Source organism: Vipera ursinii (assembly GCF_947247035.1).
Source record: "Vipera ursinii genome assembly, chromosome: 9".
Lineage (NCBI taxonomy): Eukaryota > Metazoa > Chordata > Lepidosauria > Squamata > Viperidae > Vipera > Vipera ursinii.
In genome coordinates, this window is record NC_139523.1 from 10,500,049 (window position 1) to 10,527,630 (window position 27,582).

Consider the following 27,582-nt stretch of genomic DNA (forward strand, 5'->3'; position numbering starts at 1 on the left):
GCCTACCCCTGCAATGCTGACTCAGGAATTCTGGGAGTTGAAGTCCGTGAGTCATAAAAGAGCCGAGGTTGCCTACCCCTGCAATGCTGACTCAGGAATTCTGGGAGTTGAAGTCCGTGAGTCATAAAAGAGCCGAGGTTGCCTACCCCTGCAATAGGGGAACAGCACTGTGGAGGTGGTTGATCAAGTAACCACAGATCCCACCTCCCCCCACCCATTCCGCCCTCCCCACATGTCCTTGATTTTAACCTTTGGCTTTAATTTATTCATGCTTTAATGCAGATACATTTTTTTTATGTCGGTAAGCTGCCCAGAGTTGCCATATGGTAGTGAGTGTGTGTGTGTGTGCGTGCGCGCGCATGCGCGTGTGTGCATATCTGCAATAAATTTTATAAATAAATCAATCTTGGCTGAGTCCTATCAGTTCTTCCTCTAAGGCGGTAGCGTTCTGCGGCAAGCATACTAGGATTTTCCAGAGGACAAAATGTGTACACCAGTGTTTCTCAACCTTGGCAACTTTAAGGTGGGTGGACTTCAATTTCCAGAATTCTCCAGCCAGCAGACAGACACACCCAGAATGCCATTCCACCCTTCTAGCCAGTTGTTTGTCTTGGTATCCATTCACACAAACCTTTAATGGGGAAAAAGATATGCAGGTAGTCCTCAACGTATGACCCCAATTGAGTCCAAAATTTATGTTGCTAAGGGAGACTTTTGTTAAGTCAGCTTTGCCCCGCTTTGCAACCTTTCTTGCCCCTGTTTATAAGTGAATCACTGCAGTTGTTAAGTTAGTAACACAATTGTGAAATGAATCTGGGATCACGTGAGCCCAGGACGTGGTGACAGTCATAAACATGAGTCAGTTTGTCAAGTGTCAGAATTTTGATCACGTGACCATGGGGATGCTGCAACAGTCGTAAAAAAAAATGGTCCTAAGTCACTTTTTTCAATGCTGTTGTAACTTTGAACTGTTGTAAGTCAAGGACTACCGGTAGTTAAATAGCACATGCTAAAATGACCGATGTCTTGCACTACCAGTTCTTTGTCAGATTGGAAACTAAAACATACTTTTCTTTTTAATTTAGTCTTCATAGCTGGGGTCACTGCTAAAGTTATTTAGGGCCAAGCCACCTCTGCCCCAAGCTGGTCTTCTTTTGACTATGTATACATTTAGACCTTTCTGAGAGCTGGGAAAAATCCCAGGAGTGCTTGGGTAACTTGACAGACGCTGTGGATTCCATGTTTTGGGATCTGGTTGCTTGGGGTTCCATGGCTGACGACCACGCTACATACTACCGAGATACAAAAAAGATGCTGAGGCCTTAGGAAGAGTACTCAATATGTTTGCCTAACAAAGGCTTAGGGGAGACATGATAGCAGTTCTGAGCGTTCTATGACAAAAAAAGCCCTGGCCATCACAGAGAAGAGGTGGTTGACCAACCCTCCACCGCACCTGAGGACAGGACAAGAAGTAACAGATGGAAGCTTGTCAGAGGGAAATCCAAATTGGAATTAAAGGAGGAATTGCCTGACAGTGAGAACGATTAATCAGTGGAGCAGTCTACCTCCCAGGGTTGTAGGTGCTCCATTGCTGGAGGTTTTCAAGGAAAGATTGGATGACCATTTCTCCAGGATGATATAGGATAGGGGTAGGCAACCTTGGCTCTTTTATGACTCGTGGACTTCAACTCCCAGAATTCCTGAACCAGCATGGCTGGCTCAGGAGTTCTGGGAGTTAAAGTCCACGAGTCATAAAAGAGCCAAGGTTGCCTACCCCTGATATAGGGACTCCTGCCTTGTGTAGGGTGTTAGACTAGAACAGGGGCCTGCAACCTTGACAACTTGAAGACTTGCGGACTTCAGCTCCAAGAATTCCTCAGCCAGCTGGCTGAGGAATTCTGGGAGCTGAAGTCCGCAAGTCTTCATGTTGTCAAGGTTGCAGGCCCCTGGACTAGAAGACCTCCAAGGTCTCTTTCAGCCCCTAAGTTGGTCTCTTTTGGTTGAATTTTTTTCGCTAGACTCTTGGAATATAACTAGGATTAACAGATGCTGCTTTGAGCTACTTGGGAGGAGGTGCCGGTTCATGTGCCTCTGCCCCCCATGTGCCATAAATTCTTTTTTCCATTTTACGCATCCAAACGTTGGGAGTTCAGAAGCCGCAAGAGGATATGAAGATGTCATCCTTGTTGATCTTTCTGGCTTTCTTCACAAGAAGCAGTGGTTGAAAATACTCTCTGCCTTGATCTTCCCTCCTCCCCTCGGCCACAGCCAGTGGCCGCCCGGATAAAAACTGCTTTTTGGGTTATTGAACTCTGTGAGTTTCTGTGGTTTGGAAGGTCTTTTGTTTTTTTGTTTTTTAAACCAATGAGGTGGTGTTGAAAAGCTCCAAACATCTTTGAAAAAAAACAAACCCACACCCATTTCATTTCAAGCTTGGGATATAGAAGAATAGAGGGTGGTGTTTTGTTCTAAGTTTGGAGCCTGAGCAATGGCCGTTTCCATTGCAGACTTTTGCACACCCCTGACAAAAATGCTCTTTTCTTTTGAAGGAAGACTTGTCTAGAAGACAGGCAGAGGGGTTCAGAAATGCTGAATATTTGACCCAAGGACTGTGCTTCTGTAACCCTTCCGCACAGGAATCCACTCCCTGTTTCTGCCTGTGTTCCTCATTTCAGTTGCACCCTTGAGTGGGTGGGTGAGCGTGGGGAGATCTATGGAAAGGATTCTGTAGCACTTGCTAATAATGTGAGTAAGATTCCCTTCCAGGCAGGGAAGGGTATTTAAAAAAAAATAAAAAATTGCCCAGTAATTGAGTGGAGCTTGGCTCTCCCAAGTCTCTGCCAAGATAACACATTAGCATTTTTAGGCAGGCTGGTACAAATGTCAACTAGTTTGGGCTGGATTCCCAAGCGCAGAGATGATTTCCTGTTTTTTGGAAAGCTCTCCGATCCTTTCCTTGCATATCTTGAGGGAGGCGGTGACTGTTACCAGTGTGTTTCCCATTTCTTCTCCTAAGTGTTTGCTGTCACTACTAAAGGGCCACGCTCTGAGATTCGTGGGAGGGGCCTTGTTGTGCTTGTACATAATTGGTAAAAGTTGAGAATTATGCACAGTCTGACCTTCTTGTACGGAGTTGGAAACCCATGATGACTTCGTACCTTGGAATCTGTAAGTGGGCCCGTTTGCTCTCTGGCTCAGTTCAATTTTAATCCAACAAGCCAAGATTTCATTGGAAAAGTGATCCTCGCTTTCCCCCTCTTTTATTGCTTGATACAATTTGTTCCTTTAAAAATAAGGAACTATTTTTTAAAAATAATCTATCACTGAACAAGCGCTGTGTTTCCTTGAGTTCGGTCTCAGTAAGCTTTAACTTGATTTCTCTAGAACAGGGAGAGGCAACCAGTGGCAGTACCTACCAGTAATGCAGGATTTCAGCTCCCAGCATCGCCCGTCACGAGCTCTGCTGCTGTAGTTCAGGACAACTGGAACATAGCTAGTTGGTTTCCTCTACTCTGGTGTAGCTTTCCCAAACCTCGGGTCTTCCACTTGAACTCAACTTCCATAATTTAACTGTGCTGGTTGAAAAAATCACATTTAAGCATATCTGGAGAACATCAGATTTCTAGAGCATTCTAGAGAAGACACTCTAGAATTTCGTTTCCTGTGTTTGGACTAGTAGAAATCTGTAACTAGCACGAGAGTAACTAGCAAGAAGCCAGGAGAAAAAGGAAGTTTACATAGAACCCGGTAACGTTTGGTACGGATAAAGGGACGCGTCTAGTAACTGGATTTAAATTCCAAGGAAAACGATGCCGGAATTCCTTTTTTCTCTCTTGAGAAAGGGAAAGGTTTTCCTGACCAGTCAGTGCTCATCTCTGTTTCCTAGCCGCTTCCATGGTCATGTGGCCAGCATGACTATACGCCGAGCGCTGTTACTTTTCTACCAAAGTGGTACCCGTTTATCTACTTGCATTTGCATGCTTTCAAACTGCTAGGTTGGCAGGAGCTGCGGCAGGAACAGGCGCTCACCCCGTCATGTGGCACTTGGGTCTCAAAGCGGTGACCTTTCAGTTGACAAGCCCAGGGTTTTAACTATTGGGCCACTGCGGCCCCCTCCCTTTTCTCCCTTTTTCTGCTTTCCAAATGACTTTTCTTGGCAGCAAGTTAAGAGTTGGCCTCGCCTACACCAAGAACAAAATGCAGTGTTCACCATCCATTTAAGTACACCTTGCCATTTTGGATTAAAGTTGTTCATTTTGCCACTCTCTTTAAAAGGATTCTTCTTCAAGCCAGGGGGGAAAAGCCACTCCAGTGATTTCCTGTAATTACGATGTGTGTACACAGCAATGTTGTAATTGAAGCTTCAGCTGCTTCAGGCATGAAACTGACTCACGTTTCTCAGCGTCTTCTGGAAAAGGACCCACTGGGACATTCAAGCCACCTACTGAATTTGCAACAGGTTTACAAAGCTGGCTATTGTGTTGGGGTTGAATGAGGGAGAGAGATCTGTAAGCGCTGAGGCAGGAAATATTGGCTTTGGGACGAGGTGGAGATATGAGTCACCTCCCTTGGATGACATACACCTGAGCAGTCTTTTACCCTCTCCAGGTTGTTCACGTGTGTAGTTTTTTATACAGTAAAGGTAAAGGTTCCCCCGCACATGTGTGTTAGTCGTTTCTGACTCTAGGGGCCGGTGCTCATCTCTGTTTCAAAGCCGAAGAGCCAGCGCTTGTCCGAGGATGTCTCCATGGTCATGTGGCCGGCATGACTAAATGCCAAAGGCGCATGGAACGCTGTTACCTTCCCACCGTAGTGGTCCCTATTTTTCTACTTGCATTTTTACGTGCTTTCGAACTGCTAGGTTGGCAGAAGCTGGGACGAGTAACAGGCGCTCACTCTGTTATGCGGCACTCGGGATTCGACTCGCCAAACTGCCGACCTTCTGATCGACAAGCTCAGCATCCTAATCCACTGAGCCACCGCATCTCTTTATATATATATATATATATATATATATATATATATATATATATATATATATATATATATATATATATATATATATAACTACAAACAATATTAGATATAGGCATTATACAAATAATAATAATCTCTATGTGTGCATTTTGATGTTTACAGCTGAGCATATGCATTTATTGGAAATCAGTGCTGTATCTTTTCTTCAGAATGCTTCACAATTGGAGGCATCCAGAATTTCAATACGAGACTCTCGACCACAAATATTGATGTTAAAATTGGGACTTTTTAACTCAGATGGCCATTAGCCAGTGAAATTCTTAAGTTAGTGTTATGCAATCTGATAATTTCCAGATGTTTTCCCACTCTTTATTAGCTGCCTCAGCTTGTCAATCTAGTGGATTTTGAGATTGTATGATTCATTCATTTGTTTAAATTGATTGGCCACCCAACTCCAATGGATTCTGAGCGTAACTCTGAAATCCAAATGAGGGGAAGGCATCAAGTACTTTATTACTACTGAGGCAATTCTTTTTTAAATGAAAGAGGGCTGTGCAGTAGCCCTTAGCCACAGTATAACTTACATTTCTTCAATCTACATAGACCAGGGGTCTTCAAACTTGGCAACTTTAAGACTTGTGGACTTAAAATTCTGGGACTTGAAGTCCACAAGTCTTAAAGTTGCCAAGTTTGAAGACCCCTGACATAGACTAACCCTTTTCGATCTGTTTGCCTTTGCACTGAATTGGAATTTGTCTTCTCTTAATCCCCTGTTTGTCTGGGTCTTCGGTAGAACCTGTATGCTCCTCCTTTGCTAGTCCTTGACTTATGTCCATCCATTTAACGTCTTCCAAATTTATGACAGTGCTGAGAAAAGAGACTTCTGACCGTCCTCACACTTAATGACCGTTGCATGTCCCTGCAGTCACATGATCAAAATTGGGTGTACTTGGGCATTCGGCATGTATTTACGGCAGCCCCAGGGTCACATGATCACCATTTGCAAGATTCCCAGCCGACTTGCAACAAGCAAAGTCAATGGGGGGGAGTCAGATTTGCCTAATAATTGTGGCAAAAAAGTTCGCAAAATCAAGTGTGACTCACCTAAAGCTGACTTAGTGATGGAGATTTCAGTCCCAGTTGTATTCTTAAATTGAGGACTACCTGTACACTTATTTCTTAGGTTCAGCATTCTAGATATTAAATAAAACATTTGTTATTCCTCTTCAGATGTGAGAAACTCAGTTAAGCTAGCCAGGAAAGGTTCTTTGCTCTTGTAAAATGCTGATGGGGGAAGCGGTTTTTTTTGAGAATAAGATAGGTGTTGCCGATTGGCTTCTTTGCGATTCATTGGCTGCAGTTTTCAGCCTGTGAATACCGATTCTACAGAAATTCCTACGGTGTAGGAAGGGCAGATGTCCATTGTGTGTACTGGACAGAGCAGGGTGTTATTTCTTTGTAATCCATTATCCACTTTATAGCCCACCGTCTGCAGGATTTCATGGTGATTTACAATCCCTAAAATAGGATAAATGAAATGAAATGTAATAACTTAATTCAGCACACTGACAATAGCACTTAGAGTTATATAACCACTGCGCAGGGCTTTACATCCCTTTCTAAGCGGGTTACAGAGTCAGCATATTGCCCCCCACACACACACAGAATCTGGCTCCTCATTTTACGGATCACGGAAGGAAGGCTGAGTCAACCTTGAGCCCGTCAGGCTCGAACACAAGGCTGTGGGCCAAGTTTACCTTCAGTACTGCATTCTAACCACTGCACCACCCTGCGCTAATACTTAAGGGACAAAGGGCTGCAGACGTGCGAATACATAGCAGGTCACTGATACAACCTGCGTCTTGAGTGATAGCAGAATCCAGGAACATGCTAAATCTGGAACTTGCATCTTTTAAAGGAAGTGCAGCTTCACCTGAAGAGAGAGGCATGCTTCCTTCCCAGACCTGTGAGTTGCCAGTCCAGTGGCACTTCTTTCTCAGGATTTAATTTCATTTTATTGCCCCACATCCACTCTTGTTACATTGTCTAGACGCTACCTTATCCGATTTTAATGAAAAAAAGAAAAAAAAACCAACCTAGAGCTCGGTGCCAGCAATGTGCTGATGTCACCAGCCCCACACCCTGATGGTAACAACAAATTTGACAGGGCAGGCATGCAACAATTTCCTTCCTGAACCCGAAACTGAAGATGAGAGTAGAATCCCTGGAAACCTGTATTTCCTTCACCTCCCCATTCCAGCCCCGATGCTCACTGCAGCTTTGCAATCCGGAGCAGTCGGTGCAAATGATGATGATAACTTTATTGTCACTTTGAATGTACACCAATCGGCATACATCAAAATGAAATTTCGTTGCATACAGCTCTCAAAGGGTCACCACTTCTTGTTCGGGGGCCCGCTCAAATTTCACATTGTCCATTTTAGTCTCTAGGGAGTGAACGATGGCACACAGGACAGATGGGAATGGGGCTCCATGTGGATTAGCCCTCAAATTCGCTTGTATTTTGACAACCTTGCCTTCTTTCCTTTTTCTAATCCTGACTCTTCCACCTTTTCCTTAAAGAGGCCTTGCTTCTTTTCGCCCCTGGAGCATGCTGCTGCCGCCGCCAACAACTCCTCCAAAAGCCTCTCTCTCTTCCTCTGGGCCTGCCGACAACCTCATCCAGTTCCTTCGCCCCATAAGCTCCAGGTTCTCTCCTTCTCTGCCTCCTCTGGAAACAGCCCTGATTTGCAATACAATCCATCACTGGGCCAGCAGTCAGATCTTGCTGCTGGTAGAACAAATTCAAACAGTGCCAACGACTTTTAATGGTCTCACCAACAGTTCCAAAACAACTAGAAACTCGCCATGCCAGCAAAGATTGTCGGTCGTATGTCGTATGTTACCTTAGTTCCACCATGTTGCTCAAACACATTAAAATCTTCCTGATCATGTGGCCTATAGCCCTTACTATCCCTCCCAAAACTATTTGCCTTCAAAAGCCAATGCAGCCGCAGCTTTCCAGGCACCGCCATCTTAAGAATGCAGTTGGCTGAAGTAGTAGCTCCATTTGCATTGGTAGGTTGGTCTGCAGCACACGGCAGTGGGACTGAGACGAGCTGCAGGGCGAAGCCACCTTGCAAATGTGGCACTTGAAAACTGAGGTTGCTCGAGTTTCTCCTGATTACACGCACAAGCATTGCAAAATAGGCAGACACCTACATTGCTCCCATATGACCGCTATGGGAAATAGCTGGCAGAGGGGCAGTTACTACATCCATTAGTAAATATGAAAAAGATCTCGAAAGAGCCAAGCTATTTTTTTGAGCCGTGCTTCAAAAGCAAATCCTTCCTCTGCCACCCCAAGGTGCAGAACATCGACTAAAACTACATAACCTGTCTTATTTCTTGGTGGCTCAAAGTAACTTACTCTGTTTCTGCCCCGGTCAAATCTGTGCCTTGCTTAAAGCAACATCTAGAAAGGAATTCAAGGGCAATACTTAAAATCTGGACCCATTTCCCCCCCCCCGAATATCTGTTTCCACTTCCTGACATCTAAGAGAAACCATCTTGTTAGTAATGAGAGACCATCGTTATCATTCCCACAAAAAAAACCCTCAATAATGCTTCACCCTCAAATTTCCTGCAAACAGATGCTCAAAATAGCTGGTCTGTTTGTCCGCCTTCTCCACGAAGGCTAACAAACAGACATACTTTTCTCTGTTAAGAATCTCCGAAACGGGTGGGGTTTGAGAAGCAGGTTTTAGGTAATGTCTGGTGATGAACTTGTGAAGCCAGCCCTGTTCTAAGAGGAAGCAGACTTGAAGGCAGGCAGGCATCTATAATGCTTGGGGGAATTTCCATGCTTTTCCCTGCAGATCTACTGCTATCTTTCCCCCCCAAAGAGATTTTATAGCCTACCCATCCACCCTCGCCTTATTTGGAAATATTATTGGGAGACACAAAGCGCTCCATCTATTTCTATTAAAATGCCTTGGTGGAGCAGTGGCCTAATGCCTCCTTAAGTAACACCAGCTGCCTGCTATTAGTGCAGGTTCGAGTCCCACCAGGCTCAAGGTTGACTCAGCCTTCCATCCTTCCGAGGTAGGTAAAATGAGGACCCAGATTGTTGGGGGCAATTAAGCTGACTTTGTAATAATGCCGCTTGGGGGTGTGTGTGTGAAAGCCCTAATAAGCAGGCATATACATAGAATGAAGGCTACTGCTAAGCTTGTAAGCCGCCCTGAGTCTTCGGAGAAGGGCGGGATATACATGGAATTAAAATAAATAAATAAAATAAAATAAATGCTGAAGCTTGCTATTTCCTTTCTTTGATTTTTATCAGAGAAGGTTAAAGGGCATCTCTTCATTTCCAGCTTTGATGGGATAGTATGTTTTTTCCACCTTTTTTTTAAAAAAAAAAACACCCTGAATCTGTTTGGAAGTATTTCACCCCTGAGTTTTTCTCCCAACGGGTACAAAACGGGTGAGGAAGGAAGGGTGAATGAGGAGCTTTTGGTGCTCTCTTGAGTTTGGTTGCTTTCTTGAAGACGTTTCGTGACCCAAACTAGGTAACATCATCAGCACATTGATGATGTTAACTACGTTTTGGATCATGAAACGTCTGCAAGAAAATCACCAAGCTCAGAGAGCACCAAGGACCCCTCATTTCAACTCTGAGCTACAAATTTTCTCCGTTTATCAAAATGGTGAATGTTTGCAAGTCAAAAAGGGGTCTTCATATCCCCTCGTTGGATAGAGAACTCAGTGTTACTGGAGTTTTATGTTGTGGGTGGCTGGGGCAAAGGCCTGGTCAGATGAAGCTGCATCCCAAAAATGAAATAAATGTGGCATTTGTTGGGGATTCAGAAGGGGTGGGTGTTGGGCATATGTAAAGAGAATGCATGAATTCAGTTTGAATAATCCATAAAAATATAAGCGCACAGAGCTTGTATAGAATAAACTCATTTTTATTCTCAGTCCTGGAAGCAAAACAACACTCTCTTGGTTATCAAATTTTCCATTTCTTAGCCCAGTTAAATGTTAAATTTTTAGAACTCAGGATATGCTGCTGGGTTGGGGTCCCTTTTGCTCTTGTCCCAGTCCTCTGATGTATAATTTTTTATTTTATTTTTATTTTATTTTAATTTCATTTATATCCCGCCCTTCTCTGAAGACTCAGGGCGGCTTACAAGCTTAGCAGTAGCCTTCATTCTATGTATACGCCTGCTTATTAGGGCTTTCACACACCCCAAGCGGCATTAGTACAAAGTCAGCTTATTGCCCCTAACAATCTGGGTCCTCATTTTACCTACCTTGGAAGGATGGAAGGCTGAGTCAACCATGAGCCTGGTGGGATGCGAACCTGCACTAATTGCAGGCAGCTGGTATTACTTAAGGAGGCATTAGCCCACTGCTCCACCAAGGCAGTGGTCCTAACGGTCATGTTATGTTGCAAATAATAATGTGTGCTAGGTTTTGGAGCATTCCTTGAACTGTTTGTAATGCGTGCAATACCACCTCTCTCTCTCAGGAAGCCTGCAGACCTTCAGAACTTGGCTCCCGGAACACACCCGCCTTTCATCACCTTTAATAACGAAGTGAAAACGGATGTGAACAAGATTGAAGAGTTCCTTGAGGAAGTTCTCTGCCCACCCAAGTAGGTGTCATTGGGATGGTTGGATAGAAGGGAAGGGCGAGATTCCTGTAGTTATTTTCCATCATTGCCCTTGCTGGTTCTCAAAGGGTGGCTTAGCTCACTGAATCCATCGCTGTTTGAACTGCACAATCTAGACCAGGGGTGTCAAACTCGCAACGTCATGTGACGTGTCGCGACGTGTCGTGACTTTTTTTCCATTGCCAAAGGGGTGGGCACGGTTTCACCATGACGCATCCGGCCTGCGGGCTGGCAGTTTGACACCCCTGATCTAACACAAATAGTCTGCAACTTGCATCTGTTTCTTCAGCGATCTTTTTAAGCTCCTGTTCTGTCCCAGCCTACATGAGTACCTGCTCAACGGCTTTACTCACAAGAAGAAATCCCTCTTCATGGAACCGTGCAGGACCCACAAGAAAAAAACAAAGCCCTTTTGTTTTTACACACCTGACTCAGTGTCCAAGACTTCAGAGGCAAGCAACGCAATCCACAAAAACACAATCCTCAGCACGAACGGTTGCCTTTGGCAACCAGCTCCTCCCACACCTTCCCCTTTTATAATCCAGCCGGGGCATGGCATTTTAATGGCTTTTCTTTTGCCTCTGGATCTGCCCCACTGCCTTCCTCTGCCTTGCTTGCCTCTCCTCTCTGTGCATTCGCACATCCGGGATTGGCCCCAGCTGTTCCTCTTCGTCGCCCAACTCAGGCTCCCAAAACAGCTGTGTCTCTGCCCGAGCGTAAGTAGAAGGGCCGGCCTCCTGGTCTGACTGTGAATCTTGGTGCTCCTCAGAGCCTTCCTCTGACTCCGATGCCACTCCAGGCCCCTCCTCCTCCTCATCTGAGTCCTCAGACTCGGCTGCCGGATCCACTATCTAGCGAGGAATCACAACAGTTGCAGTGAAAAAGATGACTTACAACTCTGGTGCTCACACTGATGACCGTTGCAGTATCACCACGGTTGCATGATCAAAATTTTGGCAAGCGGCTCATATTTTTGGAAAGTGACTTACAACTGGTCCTCACATTTAACAACCATCGCAGCGCCGCTACGTATTTGTGTAAAACAAGTTGGAAGTACTTCTTTTAAACACATGTTTGTTTCTTTCTATAATTTTTACTTTTTTTTTGCTCTTCAGTCACCTGTATAGCTCTCTATCTCTTTTTATCAATCTCTTTTTCTTTTTGACAACTAGTGTTTGGTTAGTTTTTATCTTTTTATTTTATTAAAAATAATAGTGAAGTTGTATTAAAATAAAGGCAATATGGATGATGAAAAATAAAACACAGAGGAGCTTGGGCATCCTCCATAATTTCTTCTAAACCAGCATTCTCTTTCTCTGATTACTAATGGAGAGGCGATAAGTAAGGTAAGGGAGATGCATCCTCTTCACTGCATGTTACTAGACACCCTCAAACATGATAGTAATAGCAATGGCACTTAGATTTATATACCGCTTCACAGTGCTTTTGCAGCCCACTCTGAGCGCTTTACAGAGTCAGCCTATTACCCCCAACAATCTGGGTCCTCATTTTACCCACCTCGGAAGGATGGAAGGCTGAGTCAACCTTCAGCCGGTGAGAATCGAACTGCCAAACCACAGGCACCCGGCTGTCGGCAGAAATAGCCTGCTGTACAGTGCTGCATTCTAACCACTGTGTCACCAGGTTCTTCAACTCTCAGAATGCTCCAGCCACCTCGGAAGGATGGAAGGCTGAGTCAAACTTGAGCCGGTGAGAATCGAACTGCCAAACTGCCGGCAGCAGGGAGTCAGCACAATTAGCCTGCAGTACCACATTCTAACCACTGCGCCACCACGGCTCTCAGCACAGAAAATCTTTTGGGTTATCTACTTATCTATAAGAGGAGAGGATGCTAGAGATTTACCACTGAAAATACTGATACTGCTGGAGCTAGGGATAAAGGCAGAGCTGTTTCTAAGCTTACTCCTATTTTTCCAAAACAGTTTTTGTCTCAGCATTTTTAAAACTACTTTGGAATATGTCGTGACTTGTCAGTCAAAAGTTCAGTCCGACACAACACTGTTTCCGCATGATGCGGTGTGAGCTGTTATATTTTGCCGTGGTTAGATTTGGAATATTATGTTCAATTCTGGACAGTCCACTTTGAAAGGGATATGGATAAAGTAGGGCAGGTCCAGAGAAGAGAGACAAGGGCTACTGAACACCAAAGACACCAGGGAATCCTTAAAAGATCTGAAGCTGATCACAACAGAGAACCAGTTTGGTTTAGTGGTTAAAGACACCAGGAGTTGGTGAGTTCTAGTCCTATCTTAAGCAAGAAAGCTGACTGGGTGACTTTGGCCGGTCACTCTCAGCCCACTTCACTTCCCAGAGTGGTTTATTTTGGTTGCGGGGGGGGGGGGGGGGAAGAGGAGAAGGAAGGAGTAGAGGCTACTCTGGCCACCTTGAGTTATTTAAAAATAAAGGTGGGTTAAAAAAAAGAGAAAAAAAATAGTGCTCTAGCCCTGTCTAAAAAGTTGTCGGTTGCAAGATGCTGTTGTAGATCTATTCTTCATTGAAATTCAGAATCCGACAAAGACCGGCAACTTCAGATTAAAACAAAGCAGATTCAGACAATATCAGGAAGAATTTCCTGTTGGTAAAAACAGTGGCACCAAGCAAGCAGAACAATGGTTTGCAGACTAGCGTGACACCTGTGAGCTTCTGCTGGGATTTATTTTAGGACCTGTGGGACCGAAACATTTGCACGAAGAGCCAACTTTTCCTCCCGTACCCCCACTTTCAGGGTTGAATAATAATTTCACAGTCTTAACCTCCTTTCATACTTTTGGGGCCCGTCCAGATTTGAGCTGAGTCTGCAAAGAGCAGTTAGAATTCAAGTGACCGATTGATACAGAATTGGAGTACAGGTGGTCCTCGACTTAATGATCACAATTGAGCCCAACATTTCTGTTGCTCAACGAGAGAGTTGTTAAGTGAGTTCTGCCCCATTTAACGACCTTTCTTGCCATGGTTGTTGAGTGAATCACTGCAGTTGTTAAGTTAGTAACGCGGTTGTTAAGTGAATCTGGCTTCCCGCATGGACTTTGCTTGTCAGAAGGTCGCAAAAGGGGATCACGTGACCCCAGGAGACTGCAACTGTCATAAGTGCACGCCAGTTGCCGAGCACCCGAATTTGGATCACGTGACTCCAGGGAGGCGGCAGCAGTGGTTAAGTTTGAAAAATGGTCACAAGTCATTTTTTCCCCAGGGCCGTTGTAACTTCAAATGGTCGCTAAACAAATGGTTGTAAGTTGAGGGCTTGCTGGATATTTCAACCTTAAGCATCACTTTGTGGACTTCTTAAGTGGATAGTGGACGAAAATCAGAATTCAGGTGTTGGAACGTCACAAATCCGTATTGCAAGGGCTGTTCCTAACAATGAGGGTTACAAGGCATAAGCTGAGAAGTCTAATCCTGTATCCCAGCTCATGCTGTCACTTAAATCTCTTTCAGGTATGTAAAGCTTTCAGTAAAATACCCAGAATCCAACACTGCTGGGATGGACATCTTTGCTAAATTCTCAGCATTCATCAAGAATTCCAGACCTGAAGCCAATGAAGGTAGGAAGTCCTTGCTGTGTTCTTTGAGTGCTGTGTAGCATTCAGGCTGCTTCCTCTAATTCAGGGGTAGGCAACCTCGGCTCTTATGACTCACGGACTTCAACTCCCAGAATTCCTGAGTCAGCATAGCTGACTCAGGAATTCTGGGAGTTGAAGTCCGTGAGTCATAAAAGAACCGAGGTTGCTTATCCCTGCGAGTCTAATTAGTCTGCAGTGATGAAGGAAGCTGTTCCTTTATAAACATACAGGTAGTCCTCGACTTTCAACACTTCATTTAGTGACCGTTCAAAGTTACAACAGCAGTGAAAAAAGCGACATGGCTGCTTTTCACACTTAGGACCGTTGCAGCATCCCCATGGTCACGCGATCAAAATTCAGATGCTTGGCAACGGGCTCGTACTTACAACGGTTGCAGTGTCCCAGGGTCAGAGGATCCCTTTTTGTGACCTTCTGACAAGCAAAGTCAATGGGGAAGACCAGGTTCACTTAACAACGTGTCACTAATTGATCAACTGCAGTGATTCACTTAAAAACTGTGGCAAGAAAGGTCATAATAACATGGGGCGAACCTCACTTAACAACTATCTCAGTAACAGACATTTGGGGCTCAATTGCAGTCGTACGTCGAGGACACCTGTAGCCTACTTCTTCCCCTGTCCCAAGCAAGTAGTTTTTTTTTTTTAAAAAAGAGTTTTCCCCAAATGAGTGATATTCAGATATATTAGATTTCAACTCCCCTAGCCAGCGCTGAGCAAGCTACATGTTACACAGAAGCCTGTGATGAACTTTACTGGCCTCTGTTGCCGCTGTTTTCAGGAGCAGAAAAATGATGAATTATTTCCTGTCCTGACTCGCCAGTCTGCTGCTTCTCAAGGCCTTCCAGATACATCTTTGCAACAGCGCAGGAAGAACTTACCTGAAATTGGGTACTGTTGTGATTCAGGGTCAGCCTGTGGGTTCGGCAGTTGGGTCGGATGATTCAGAGGAGGAGGGGGGTGTTGAAGACCTTGCTGAGGGGGTTGAAGATCTTGCTGATGAGAGCCCTCAGCCAGGCCCCTCCCACTTGGTCACCACGGAGACCCAGCTGTGTGAGCCTGAGTGTGGATGAAGATGACCCACAGCTGGCCATGTTCAAGGATGCCCAACGCAGGAGGCAGTCAATTAGGAGTAAACAGAGGAAGGCAATGGGGCTTCTCGGAAGGAGGCACAGAGAAGCCACGCCCTGAACTCTATATAAGGGGAATGTGTGGGAGGGCTGGTTTGCTGAAGGCAACCGCTTGGATAGTTCATGTTTCTTAAAGCTCCTGTTTCTTGGTTTGTCTTGTTCCGTTTGTTTTTGTGGTAATAAATTTGGCAGGCGTAATTCCAGCCTCTTGCCTTCTTGTAAAAGGGGTTGTCCCTGCCTTTTCTGCAGGGCTGGTAGCAGGCTGGTACAGAACAGGTACATCCATTAGCAGAGAGTAAGCAGGAGTCAGAAACAAGCTTTGCCCTTCTAACTTCTACTTTAAATGCACCGCCGCTAAAGTAGCAACGACAAGGATGGTGACATTTCAAGATCCTGCCAATGTTTGGGTGTTGCACAACTTTTTAACACAATAACAGTGTTGGAAGGGGCCTTGGAGGTCTCCTAGTCCAGCCTCTTGCTCGAGCAATGAAACCCGATAACGTCTCTCCTTAAGAATCTGCAATGTTGGGGGACCCACAACTTCTGGAGGCAAGTCGTTCCACTGATTAATTGTTCTAACTTTCAGGAAGTTTCTCCTTAGTTCTAGGCTGGTTCTCTCCTTGATTAGTATTGCATTATAATGCTGTCGTATTGTACATATTAGTATTAACATCTATTTTTTTCCTCCACCATGCTGCAAAACCCAGATGCATTTCTTCTGAATTTGCCAAGAGCTGGGAAGAGAATACTTTTTCCTGCACACAGACAAAGTCCTTTATTTAACGTTCCGCAAACCAGCATTCATGCACGGTGTGTTGGTGGCAAATGCAACCTCTAGGCTAGCGATGGCCAACCTTTTCACCCATTGTACCACTTTTAGGACAGGGCAACATCCGAGTACCACCAGTCGCCTAGCAAGGTGTCAAAAACTTGATGACCAATAAAAAAGGAAAAAAAGCGATAAAAGTACAGGTGTTCCTCGACTTACAACAGTTCGCTTAGTGACTGTTCAAAGTTACAATGGCGCTGAAAAAAGTGCCCCCCAAGCCACAGCCAAGCAAGACGCCTGCCCGCCCGTTGGCGCTCTTCCTCCTGTCTGAGGTTTTCATTGGTGTGAGCATTTCTGTTGAGGATTGGCATAATAGAGTTGGAAGGGACCTTTGAGGTCTTCTAGTCCAACCCCCTGCTCAGGCTTGTGCAGTGCTGCCATTCCCCTCCCCCGCTATCACTTTTCTAGGATGGTTGCGTACCACCTGCCAGCTACCAATGTACCACAGCTGGTACCCGTACCACTGGTTGAAAAACCCTGCTCTAGGCCAGTGATGGCGAACCTTTTAGAGACCGAGTGCCCAAACCGCAACCCAAAAACCACTTATTTATTGCAAAATGCCAGGGCTGCATCAGCATTGTGTTTCCCTCAGGGAGGGCACTGTGTGTGGCCCACTGGGTGGGCGTGGCCAGGGTGGTCACAGCAGACAGGGTGGGTGTGGCCAGGTAGGTGTGGCCACCTCAATGTCAAACTCACGATGTCACATGTCGTTGCGCAATGTATCGGAGCTTTTTCACCATTGCTGGCAATGGGGTGGGCGTGGTTTCCTGATGATGCATCAGGCCCGTGGGCCGACAGTTTGACACCCCTGCTCTAACACCTCTAGTCGAGCTTGCTAGCCGGCCATTTTGCCGGCTTTGTGCTGGGCAGGACTGCTGCTCTGGGTGGCGGCAGTGGCGCCCTAAGGGACCTGCGCAAGCTGCTAGTGGCAGCGGTGTGTGTGCCCACAGAGGAGGCTCTGAGTGCCGCCTCTGGCACGCGTGCGATAGGTTCACCACCACTGCTCTAGGCATATGGAACTTCTGAATTGCCATCAGTTCCTTTTGGTGTTGCCTCAAACGAAACAAGGCCGCAGTAAGCAAAGCAGAATGCAAATAAGATGGGGGTAAGATAATTACTTTGCAGAATCACTCATGCTTCACATCCAGGAAAATGAAGATATTGCCTCACATGGCCTGTAACACTAGGGGCAACTTTGCATCAGGATTAATGGGAAGCCAGCTGTTGGGATTATTTTCTTGGGGATACTATTAGGGGGTGGTAGATTAGGGGTCTGGAGGAGGGCAGAATGACCAGTTACGGGAACTGGGTATGCCTGGTCTTTCAAAGAGAAGGGCTAGGGTCCTATGATAGCAGACTTCCAATATCTGAGAGGCTGTCACAAAGAAGAGGGGTCACCCTATTCTCCAAAGCACCTGAGGGCAGGACAAGAAGTAACAGATGGAAGCTTATCAAAGACCGCCTAGAATTAAGAAGAAATTTCCTGACAAAACAATCCCAGGCTTCCCTCCAAAAGTTGTGGGTGCTCCAACACTGCAGAGGTTGGACAACCATTTGGAATGATATAGAGTCTCCTGCTCGAGCACGGGGTTGGACTAGAAGACCTCCAAGGTCCCTTCCAACTCTTTTATTCTGTATTAAGTATATGCTGCTTGCCATGCAAATAACTATTCGTGGCCTCCATTTGAACCTCTTGTGAACAATTGTAGGTTCCATAGGTTTGAAGGACATAAATTCTTAAATTAAGAGAGAGCACATTTGCCTTACAGAATCAACCAAGTGTGCTCTGCTCCCCCAAAGCAAACAAAACAGCGGAAAACCAAAACCAAGGGCGGCAGTTGGGAATTCCTAGAGGCACTTTGCTTCTGTAACTGCAGGTTTATGTAAATAAGTCTCCGGATCTATCAGCACTATCTGAAATGGGAGAAGGAACCTCTGTTTTTAGCCCAGGTTTCTGCAAGAAGAGAAGTTGGGTTGAACAAGAGCGCCCTCTGGTGGTGTTCTGCTGGAAGAACCAGTCCAGAGCAGTGGTGGAGATTTTGGCAAAAAAAAAAAAATACAAGCCAAGAGACTTAATAGCCTAATTTTTACTCTGTACAGACCTTGTTCCTTCCAAAACTTGTAAAGTGAATCTGTCTTTCCCCACTGATTTTGGTTGACAGGGTCATAAGTGTGAAAAACGGTCACAAAGTACTTTTTTCAGTGCTGTTGTAACTTTGAATCGTCACTAAAGGAACTTAAGTCGAGAACTACCTCCATTAGATGAGCGGCGTGGAAATCCAATAAATAAATACAAATGAACAAAAATACCAAAAGAAATAATTAACAACCCAGTAAACCGCAGTGGTAAAAGGCAGTAGAAGTCATTAAGGTGAACTTTGAACTCTTCCCAGGAGGCTCTTTCTCCATCCATTGGCTACCCTGCTGGCTGGGGAATCCTGGGAGTTGAAGTCCACACATCTTAAAGCTGCCAAGGCTGAAAAACACTGCTCTAGAGAGAAGTCAGAGGGATGGTCTAATTCTGCACTATTGTTTTCCCCTTCCCCTGTTGCTTTGTACCCCACAGCCTTAGAAAGGGGTCTTTTGAAGACTCTGCAGAAGCTGGATGAGTACTTGCTTAGTCCCCTCCCCGACGAGATTGACGAGAACAGCATGGAGGACATCTCTGCCTCTACGCGCAAATTCCTGGATGGGAACGAGATGACGCTGGCAGACTGCAACCTGTTACCCAAGCTACATATCGTCAAAGTAGGTGGAATTTTGACACACGAACTGAGAGAAGCCTACATACAGATTTCATGCTCACGTAAATATCTGTGGAGATTCCCAATTATCCAAGTCATGGTTGTCCCAAAGGTGCTTTTCGAAAGGCAGCCGGACTTTCTTGGTAATTTTCCTTGAAAATGTTCAAAACTGCAGCAACATTCAAAAGGCTCAGTTCGGAACTGAAGAAGCTCCTTGGATGAGAAGCGAAACGTTTTCATGGAAAATAACCAAGGAAGAAGCCCAGTTACCCTTAGAAAAGCACCTTTGAGGATTTAATGCTGGACTTTCAGCTAAATGTATGAAACCGAAAACCAATTTAAACTCTCGCTCTTTTCTGAAGCCCTTGTGTTGTGGGCTAATTTAGAATTTGCAGGATGAATACTGAACTGGGCGGAAGTTAAAAGAGGTTCCTGAAACAGATAGCATCGTATTTATTTAAATCAGCATTTTTTTTCAAACTTGGTAACTTTAGGATGTGAGGACTTCAACTCCCAGAATTTCCCTGGCTGGGGAATTCTGGGAGTTGAAGTCCACACATCTTAAAAGTTGCTAAGGTGTGCATCAGTATTTTTCTGGGGAGGCTTTCTGCAGGAAATCCAGTGAATTAAATGCTGTGTCGGTTGGTTTCGGAGAAGCTCCATTTAGACAGTTCTTTCTCAGGCCTCAAGTTTCTCCAAAATGCCTTACTGAAACCCAGTTCTTTCTTTGCTCCTAGATTGTGGCCAAAAAGTATCGCAACTTTGACATTCCCAAGTCTATGACGGGCATCTGGAGATACCTGAAGAACGCCTATAGCCGTGATGAATTCACCAACACCTGTCCTGGAGACAAAGAGATTGAAATCGCCTACAGCGACGTAGCTAAAAGACTCACTTAAAAAAAAAAAGCGGCGTTTCACGTGTATAAGGAAAAGCTTTTTTTAACAGACTGCTCTTTTTTTTCCTTTTTTGTCTTTTAAGATAGCCATTTACTTTGCATGTATCTTGCAGTTAATTCAAGTGCTACACTGGGCAAACCAGGTACTGTCATTTGTCTTTCTCTCTTTTGTTAAATGCAAATTTATATTACACGGCTTGTTTGTTTCGCCTCCTGTAAAAGCGCAACTGCAGCCATTAATAGGACTGTATAGCCATTCTGGAATCTGCCCCCCCCCCACTTCCCAAAGTTAAGTGGTCCAGGATTTTCTATCCTAGTAAATGGCTTCTGGATTCAGGTTAGTACCAGAGCCGGTTCATATTGACAGAAACCCAGTAATGAAGCTTTGTCCTGGAGTTCCCCCAACAGAGGTGTATTCATAACTGAACACTATTTGCATGTTAAACCCACACACACATGCACACCGTCTTAGTGGGGAAACTGGTGCTGTCTGCCCTTCTCTAGAGTATCATTTTATGTGCAGGGGCTTACAACTCCCCACCCATAGCTATGGCAATCCTGTCTAGGGAAGGCTTGATGCCTTGATAGTATTATCTTCATAAACTCTCCTTTGTATCTCAGATTGAACCTGGGGTTCTTTAGTTGGTTTAAAGGGATGAGCATCTTATTGCATTTGGAAAAGAAGCTTTATTTTCTTTTCTTTTCTTTTTTTAAAAAAAAGCTATACTGTTGGTCTGCCTGCACCAAAAGCTCTTCCAAAGTTGCTTGCAGAAATCTTGGGCCAAGTTTTGGGTTAGGATTAGGGTTAGTACATTTGTCCATCAGCTTGACAACATTTTGGAACAAGGTCGAACACCAGGGCTGATGCCTACTCAAAGTGGGTCTGGTGAGGAGGAGGAAGGTGAATGGGAAATGCACGTTCACTGTAGACATTCTCACACAAGTCCAGTGTGTTGTTTTGATTCCGGATTAGTTGTTTCTCAAACATGGCAACTTTTAAGGTGGGTTGGAAAGTTGTCTTAAAAGTTGCCAAGTTTGAAAAACTCTGCTCTGGATGATCAGCTTAGAATCTGGTAGTCTTCTTTAGAAGCTTGGTATCCCTATGAATAATGAAACAAATTCCCAAGCTTTAATAGCAAGTGATTTCTTTTTAGGGCAATTAGGAACTTGTCAGAATGCAGAATCCATTCCTTAAGTAATAGTCAAAGCTATGCTGACTAGAAGTAGATAGGGGTGTCCATAGGAAGGGTGATCAGAAAAATCAAGGTGGCGACCACAAGCCTGATTCAAACCACCCCCTTTTATAAATGTATTCTGATGCAGATCTGATGCAAAGGGGTAAGGCTTTGATTGTTTGATTGTGGTAGCTATCTCAAATTCCCTCGAACAGATTCCCTTGTGCAGATCTCCACAAAAATACAGTAGCTTAATGGCTGAGGTGCTTCCTTCATGTTTTGCTAAGGTCAGAATCTTGCTAAGTTCTACTGTTTTTAATTTTCAGGCGAGTGTTCTTTAAAAATCGGTTTATTTGCTTTAACAAGACAACCTGCATAGTTCTCTCACTGTGATTCTTCCTGTGAAGCAAGCCAAGTGCCTTTTTATTACGGTCTTGCATTGGGATTTATCTGTCTCCTACCTCTGTATATTTTTTTTTCATAAATGCTATTAAGTTTCATTATAAGATTAAAAATATAGGAAAAAAAGTTAGAAAAATAAGAGAAAGAGAAGAGAGCAACTCCTTACCTCTTTACCGGATCCATCATTTTTCATGCTGCAATCACAATATATAAAAAGGTCAGTTGTGTTTTTTCCACTTACAACAGCATCAAGGAATCATGCTGTAATTTAATTTCAAAAGACCAAAAAAAGCCCAATAAATTTGATTTTCTTCCATTTAAAAGGCCAGTGCTTGAGGCACGGAATTTTTTCCCCGTTTCCTTCAAATGCTATGAATAATACGCTCCAAAACAGTCTGTCTTATGTGGGATTTATTTTTTAGAAATTGGTAATTTTTACATTGATGTGTATATCTTTTTCCTTGAAATGCAAATTATCTTATTGTTTGCAAGGGAGTATCCTTCATTTTAAGCTTTTGCTGACCAATTTGCAGAGCACAAGCCCCACTGAATTTATTACCATTTACTTTTGAGGAAACTCGCAGAGAAATATAGGAAAACATTTTAATTTATTTTGTGTAACTTGGGCACATAGAAGAGAAACAGAGCACCTCTTGTGTAAGGCCCTTGACTATAAGAGATTTTTCAAAGATTGTTTTGTTCCCTAGGCAGCAAGTCTTATATCACCTGGCATTTTTTATATTAATGAAAAGATTTAGTCATGAATAGATTTATATGTGTTATATGTTTTCTATGTTGCTGGGTCTCCTGACACCTAAAACAGGAGTCTTCAAAATTGGCCCTTTTATGACTTGTGGACTTCAATTCCCAGAATTCCTCAGCCAGGCACGCTGGCTGAGGAATTCTGGGAGTTGAAGTCCACAAGTCATCAAAGGGCCAAGTTTGAAGACCCCTGTCCTAAAATGTCCAGTATTGCCAAAACCTGTTTGGAGCTGACAAGCTCACAGAATGTGTCCCCCACAAATAATTGTGCAGTGTGGCAGAAATCCTAAAGGAAAAGAGTTACCATTTTAAACTTTCCCACTTAAATTTTAGAGACGCAGGCTAAGGCAAAGACACTGGCCTTGGATTCAGTTGACTTCGATGGCCTACTTCACATTCCATAAAAAGATAACAAAAATGTAGAACTGCATCATATAATCTGGCCTGGGTTCTTAAGTGGTCATGGCGGCAAATGCAGAAGGAATAATACTTGCCCCAGTTTCTCTTCCTTGGTAAACTGAAAATTCAGTGGCATAGAAGCGTCTCTGAGACCAAATGTATTTCAATGCACCTGTACGCCGGAAGAGAATCCTGCTTGCATTTTGAAGACGCTGCACAGTGGGGCCAGCAAGCCCCTTTTCTCTCCCTTCTCTGCTACTCTTGAACAGGTCACAAATGTTTTCCTCAGCCTAAACCGAGGTATTCATGGGACCCTTTGCCAGATCCTGTCCTTGGCCTGATTTGGTAAACCAGAGTAAAGCAACTCCTACCAATAGCGATGCATCTGCTAAGTGTAGGTAGGTCTGTGGCCCCCACACATCAGGCTGCACGTGTGATGATTTGGGTGTGGGGCCACATGGAGCACAGCAAAAAATATTTTCCTAAACAAATTGAGAATGGCACGGGGTAGGGTGTAGAAAATAGACCAGAGTAAGGAGCTCCATTTAAATAAAATAGCAGAAATGGACTGGTGTATTTTTTTTCAGATAAGCAGCCTTATCTGAGATGAGGTGAGAGGACCCAGGGGTTGACTTGGCTGCTACTCCAAGTGATGTTGTTCATGCATCTGTTAAAGAGCATTTCCTTGGGCCTGTTTTACGTGAGCTGAGGGTCTAGGCCTGGGGGTTCATAGAATTGCCCCATTGTCATTAATTCTGGAATACAGGTAGTCCTTGACATGACCACAATGGAGCTAAACATTTCTGTTGTTGAGTGAGGCATTTGTTGAGTTTTGCCTCATTTTACAACCTTTCCTGCCACAGTTCTTAAGCGAATCACTGCAGTTGATAAGTTAGTAACTCAGTTGTAAAGTGAATCTGGCTCCCCCGTTGATTGCTTGTCGGAAGGTCGCAAAAGGGGATCACGTGACCCTGGGACAGAGCAACGATCATAAATAGGAACCAGTTGCCCAACATCTGAATTTTGATCATGTGGTCATGAAGATGCTGCCAAGGTCATAACTCTGAAAAATGGTCATAAGTCACATTTTTCAGTGCCGTTGTAACATTGAATGGTCACTAAATGAACTCTTGTAAGTCGAGGGACTACCTGTAGTTTTCAGATCCTCCGTCAGTGTTTCTCAGCCTTGGCAGCTTGAAGATGTCTGGACTTCAACTCCCAGAGTTCTCAGGCAGCATGGAAGAGAAAACTATTGAAATTCTGCGCAAAATTAGACAATGCAAGCCAGAACAGCCCCCGCTGGATTGGAGAAGCTTCCTAACTAGAGAAGTAGTAAGGAGCATCACTGCAGTCCATATGTAAACCTGTAGCCGTTTTTGCACTTTGCTTGATCTGACCATCTCTATTTCACCTAAGGTCCGAAGCAGATGCCCCAAGCATGTTTTAGGACCACCCTTTACAGTTCATTCTGAAGCCTGCGAATGTGCACTTTAGAGTTCAGTGCATGAATGTTGATTAAAGGTGAAAATACCCAACAGAAAGTAGATGAAGCTGGCACACGTTTGGGTACCATAAAAAGATTGCTAATGGCAGCTCATAGATGTAGCCAATGAGGCGCAATGCTTTGGAAAATTCCCTATGCAATTCCCCTGTGCTTCCAACTCATGAAAATATGGCTTACCCAGAAGTCAATCTAGGGGTCGCGGCGAAGATTAGTGTGCAAGGAAAGAGCGTCACCATCACTCTTTTCTTGAAGTTGAACCACATGCGTCAAAGAGTTAGCAATATGACATCTATGGCTGCCAAGGCTCTCCAACTCCCCTAGAGTGTCAGTAGGACTCTGGAATTCAAAAGGCTGAAATGTTACTAGCTGCCAAATTTCACATGATTTAGTTGTCCCTGCTTAAAATTTTGTGGGATGTTGAGTAATTCACCTTAAGACTTACAGGATTTTGAGCAAGAAGGCCAATCTTGCAATACTTTAGGCATTTTTAAGGGTTCCCCCCCCTCTTTATCCTCACAACAGTTGCATGTAGGACCCTCACCTAAAGTTGTCCCTGAGCTACTACCGGTAGCTGGGAACTGTTGTCTTGAAGATGACAGCGACATTTTGCTGGCTGAGAAAGTATTGCTGATATACTCAGACGTCACTAAAGTTGCAGTAAAAACTTTCAACGTGCCTAAGTTGTGCTTTCTAAATATATATATATATTGTCAGTTCAGCCAACAGAATTTATATATAACAGGAACGTGTTGAATTTCCTTGCCAAAGTTGTGAAGCCCTTGCAATATTTCATTTTTTATTTAGACAGAAACCAGTATGTCCTCCAGACACACCCCTTGTTGATTTCGCCATTTCTGTGAGAGCTTAAATTGGAATGGAGTGCAGTTTGTTTGTATGTGTTCTGGTTATGTGTGGTAGACATTAAAAAAAAGGTGGTTTGCATGGGAGGGAATATGGAATATTGGAAATAGGTCACCAAAGGAATTGAGCTGTTACTGTCATCCTTTTTAAAAATCAATGCTTTATGCCTTGGTGCTACATGTATACGATTATATATGTACTGGGGGGCATGTAGTAGTTAAAATTAGTCTTGTACAGAGACATTCTGCCTTTCTCTTAAAATCTGGCTTCCGTTTAATTTTTTTGTTTGTTTGCAGTGCTAAATCAACTGTTAATGCTGAACACTAATATCTTGTTTCTTTGAACTGTGATTAAAGGAGGAAGATTTATCTCTTAGGAAGCCAGTTTCCTAGTTAAAGCCAAATTTCTTGTCTTTTGGCTATATCTGAAAAGATTATTATCCAAATCAAGAAAGTATATTGGGGCGGGGGGAAATCCCACATTTTAAACTTCATGGAATGGGCATGATATTTATTTAGCTTTTGAGAGATACCTGGTAATCCATATGACTTATTGTAAGATGCTTCTTTTCACTTTTTCTGGAATATCTTTTTAGTGATATACTGGCGAACTGCTGGCAGCTATTGTTTTAAAAAATAAAATATATTTTTCACTTAATGATGCTTTTGGCTGTTTTCTTGAGAGGTGCTTAGATTTGGGAGGATGGATATAGTTTCCAACATGTTGGTTTGTGTGTGTGTGCAGTGACCAACACTGGTAAAACATGGGGATTTTTCTTATGTCAGTTGGCTTCAAAATGGCTATTTATCTGCCTGTGGGGCTAATCTGTCCCAATTTGATAGAGAAGGAAATGATCTTGATTCCCCAATACATGGGAGATCATTAATACTTATGAGAATTATTTGGAAGAATGCAGAGCAATGAGTTATATAGAGATGCATTATATAACCTCAGCCTCCCAGGAATGGGTACACAGAAGACTCTTCTCTGTTTGCTATGCATGAATCCCAATTATTTTATTTAATGTGGTTTCAAATCATTTCATAATAACTTTTATGGACAGGATCATAAATCAGTGGTTGTCGCTACTAACCATCCAATGGAGCATCTAAGGGACCAGACAATGCGATGGGTGTTAAAGCTTTTGTCCTGTAGGTGTCAGTCTTCACCTTCACCTTAATGAGGAAGTTACAGTTGTGAGGAGGATACAGGTCAGTGTTACAGCACCTTCTTTAAACCTTGAGCATCGTCTTATTGTTTTTAGTATTAGTATTTCAGTTGTCTATTTTGTATATTTCTGGCGTGTGCATTATTCGGGGTGGAATAATCTGAGCTGATTTATGAGTGCCTGTATAAAATTGTATGCATACATTAAATAAGGCATAAGTTGGAACAACAATCTCTGCAGCTCAAGTCAGCTCAATGTTTCGCAGCCCAGGAAAGTTCCCAGATGTGTGGACTTCAACTCCCAGAATTCTTAGCAATGGCCATGCTGGCTGGGTAGTGATGTTTAGGAGTAGAGACCTCACGCTAGGAGAGCACTCAGGATTAGAAAGGCTGGTCTACTTAAGATTAAGCTAGATTTAGTAGCGATCTAATTTAGACAAAGAAGAGGTTGAATCATAGTTTGGGAATAAAACAGATCAGGATCAGCAGCAGAGGATGTTTTCTGTGTGGACTGCTGAGGATGTTAATCAGGGAAGCAAAGGTTGGTTTACTTTTTCCCAATTTATGTAACCATGTCACCAAATAAGCCTATTCCGGGCAGCATATAAGATAGCTAAGTAACAAATTCCCAAAACTATTATTATTTAGTTAATTTCACCTACTGATCATGGAGGGCAGTGCGATGGCTCAGCTGTTAAGATGCTGGGCTTGTTGGCAGGAAAGCCAGGAGCCTGGGTTCCAGACCCTCAGTACCACGTGACGAGATGAGTGCCCATCCTCGTCCCAGCTCCTGCCAACCCAGCAGTTCAGAAGCATGCAAATGTGAGTAGATAAATAGGTACCACTTCGGTGGGAAGCTGACAGCTGACATCATGCTGGCCACATGACCATGGAAATGTCTTCAGACAGTGCTGGCTCTATGGCCTTTAAGCAGAACACCACCCCGTATAGTCAGCAAGGACTAGCGGAGTAAAATCCCCAGGGTCTCCTAAATTCTAGGTTTCGTAGGCATTTGCTTTCCATCTTTTACTTGCAGAAGACTCAGATTCAGATCTTGGCATCTCCCAGTGCTATTTCAGTCCAACCTGTTATTGTCTACTCAGATTAAGGTTTGCTCCTGGGGCCCTAAACTCATCAGCTGGTTCCTGATCCTGTTAAGAAGCTGCACCGGTCAGGAGTTCTCTTCCTCTGTGTTAACCACATGGCAAAATACTATGATTTATTTATTTTATTTCATTGCAGGAGAAGATACCATCATTCTTATTACATTTATTATAAAAGGCAGATCTTTTTTTCAAAAGGAAGCTGCAGATTTTCCCAGGCAAGAAACAATTAGGTCTCAATCATATGCTTAAGTTAACATCAGTGTGACTTTGCCTTCTACTGCTTTTTATCACCACGCCTGGCTTGGCTCCATTAGACAGGCCCTGGAGGCTAGAGCTGAGGACTTTTCCTTCAA

General features: G+C 43.9%; 2 protein-coding genes across 2 annotated transcripts in view; one reads left to right on the forward strand and one right to left on the reverse strand.

The window, feature by feature from the left end:
- CLIC4 (chloride intracellular channel 4) overlaps positions 1 to 22,195 on the forward strand; it is a 53,850-nt gene extending 31,655 nt beyond the window's left edge. Inside the window, exons 3-6 of the mRNA XM_083369623.1 lie at positions 10,511 to 10,636; positions 14,111 to 14,217; positions 18,778 to 18,959; positions 19,693 to 22,195. Coding sequence (XP_083225749.1) covers positions 10,511 to 10,636; positions 14,111 to 14,217; positions 18,778 to 18,959; positions 19,693 to 19,854 — 577 coding nt within the window. The 3' untranslated portion in view covers positions 19,855 to 22,195. The remainder of the gene's footprint in view (positions 1 to 10,510; positions 10,637 to 14,110; positions 14,218 to 18,777; positions 18,960 to 19,692) is intronic.
- The window catches only part of STPG1 (sperm tail PG-rich repeat containing 1), a 226,672-nt gene that overhangs the window by 178,463 nt on the left and 20,627 nt on the right, over positions 1 to 27,582 (reverse strand). The gene's annotated exons all lie outside the window — the stretch shown is intronic.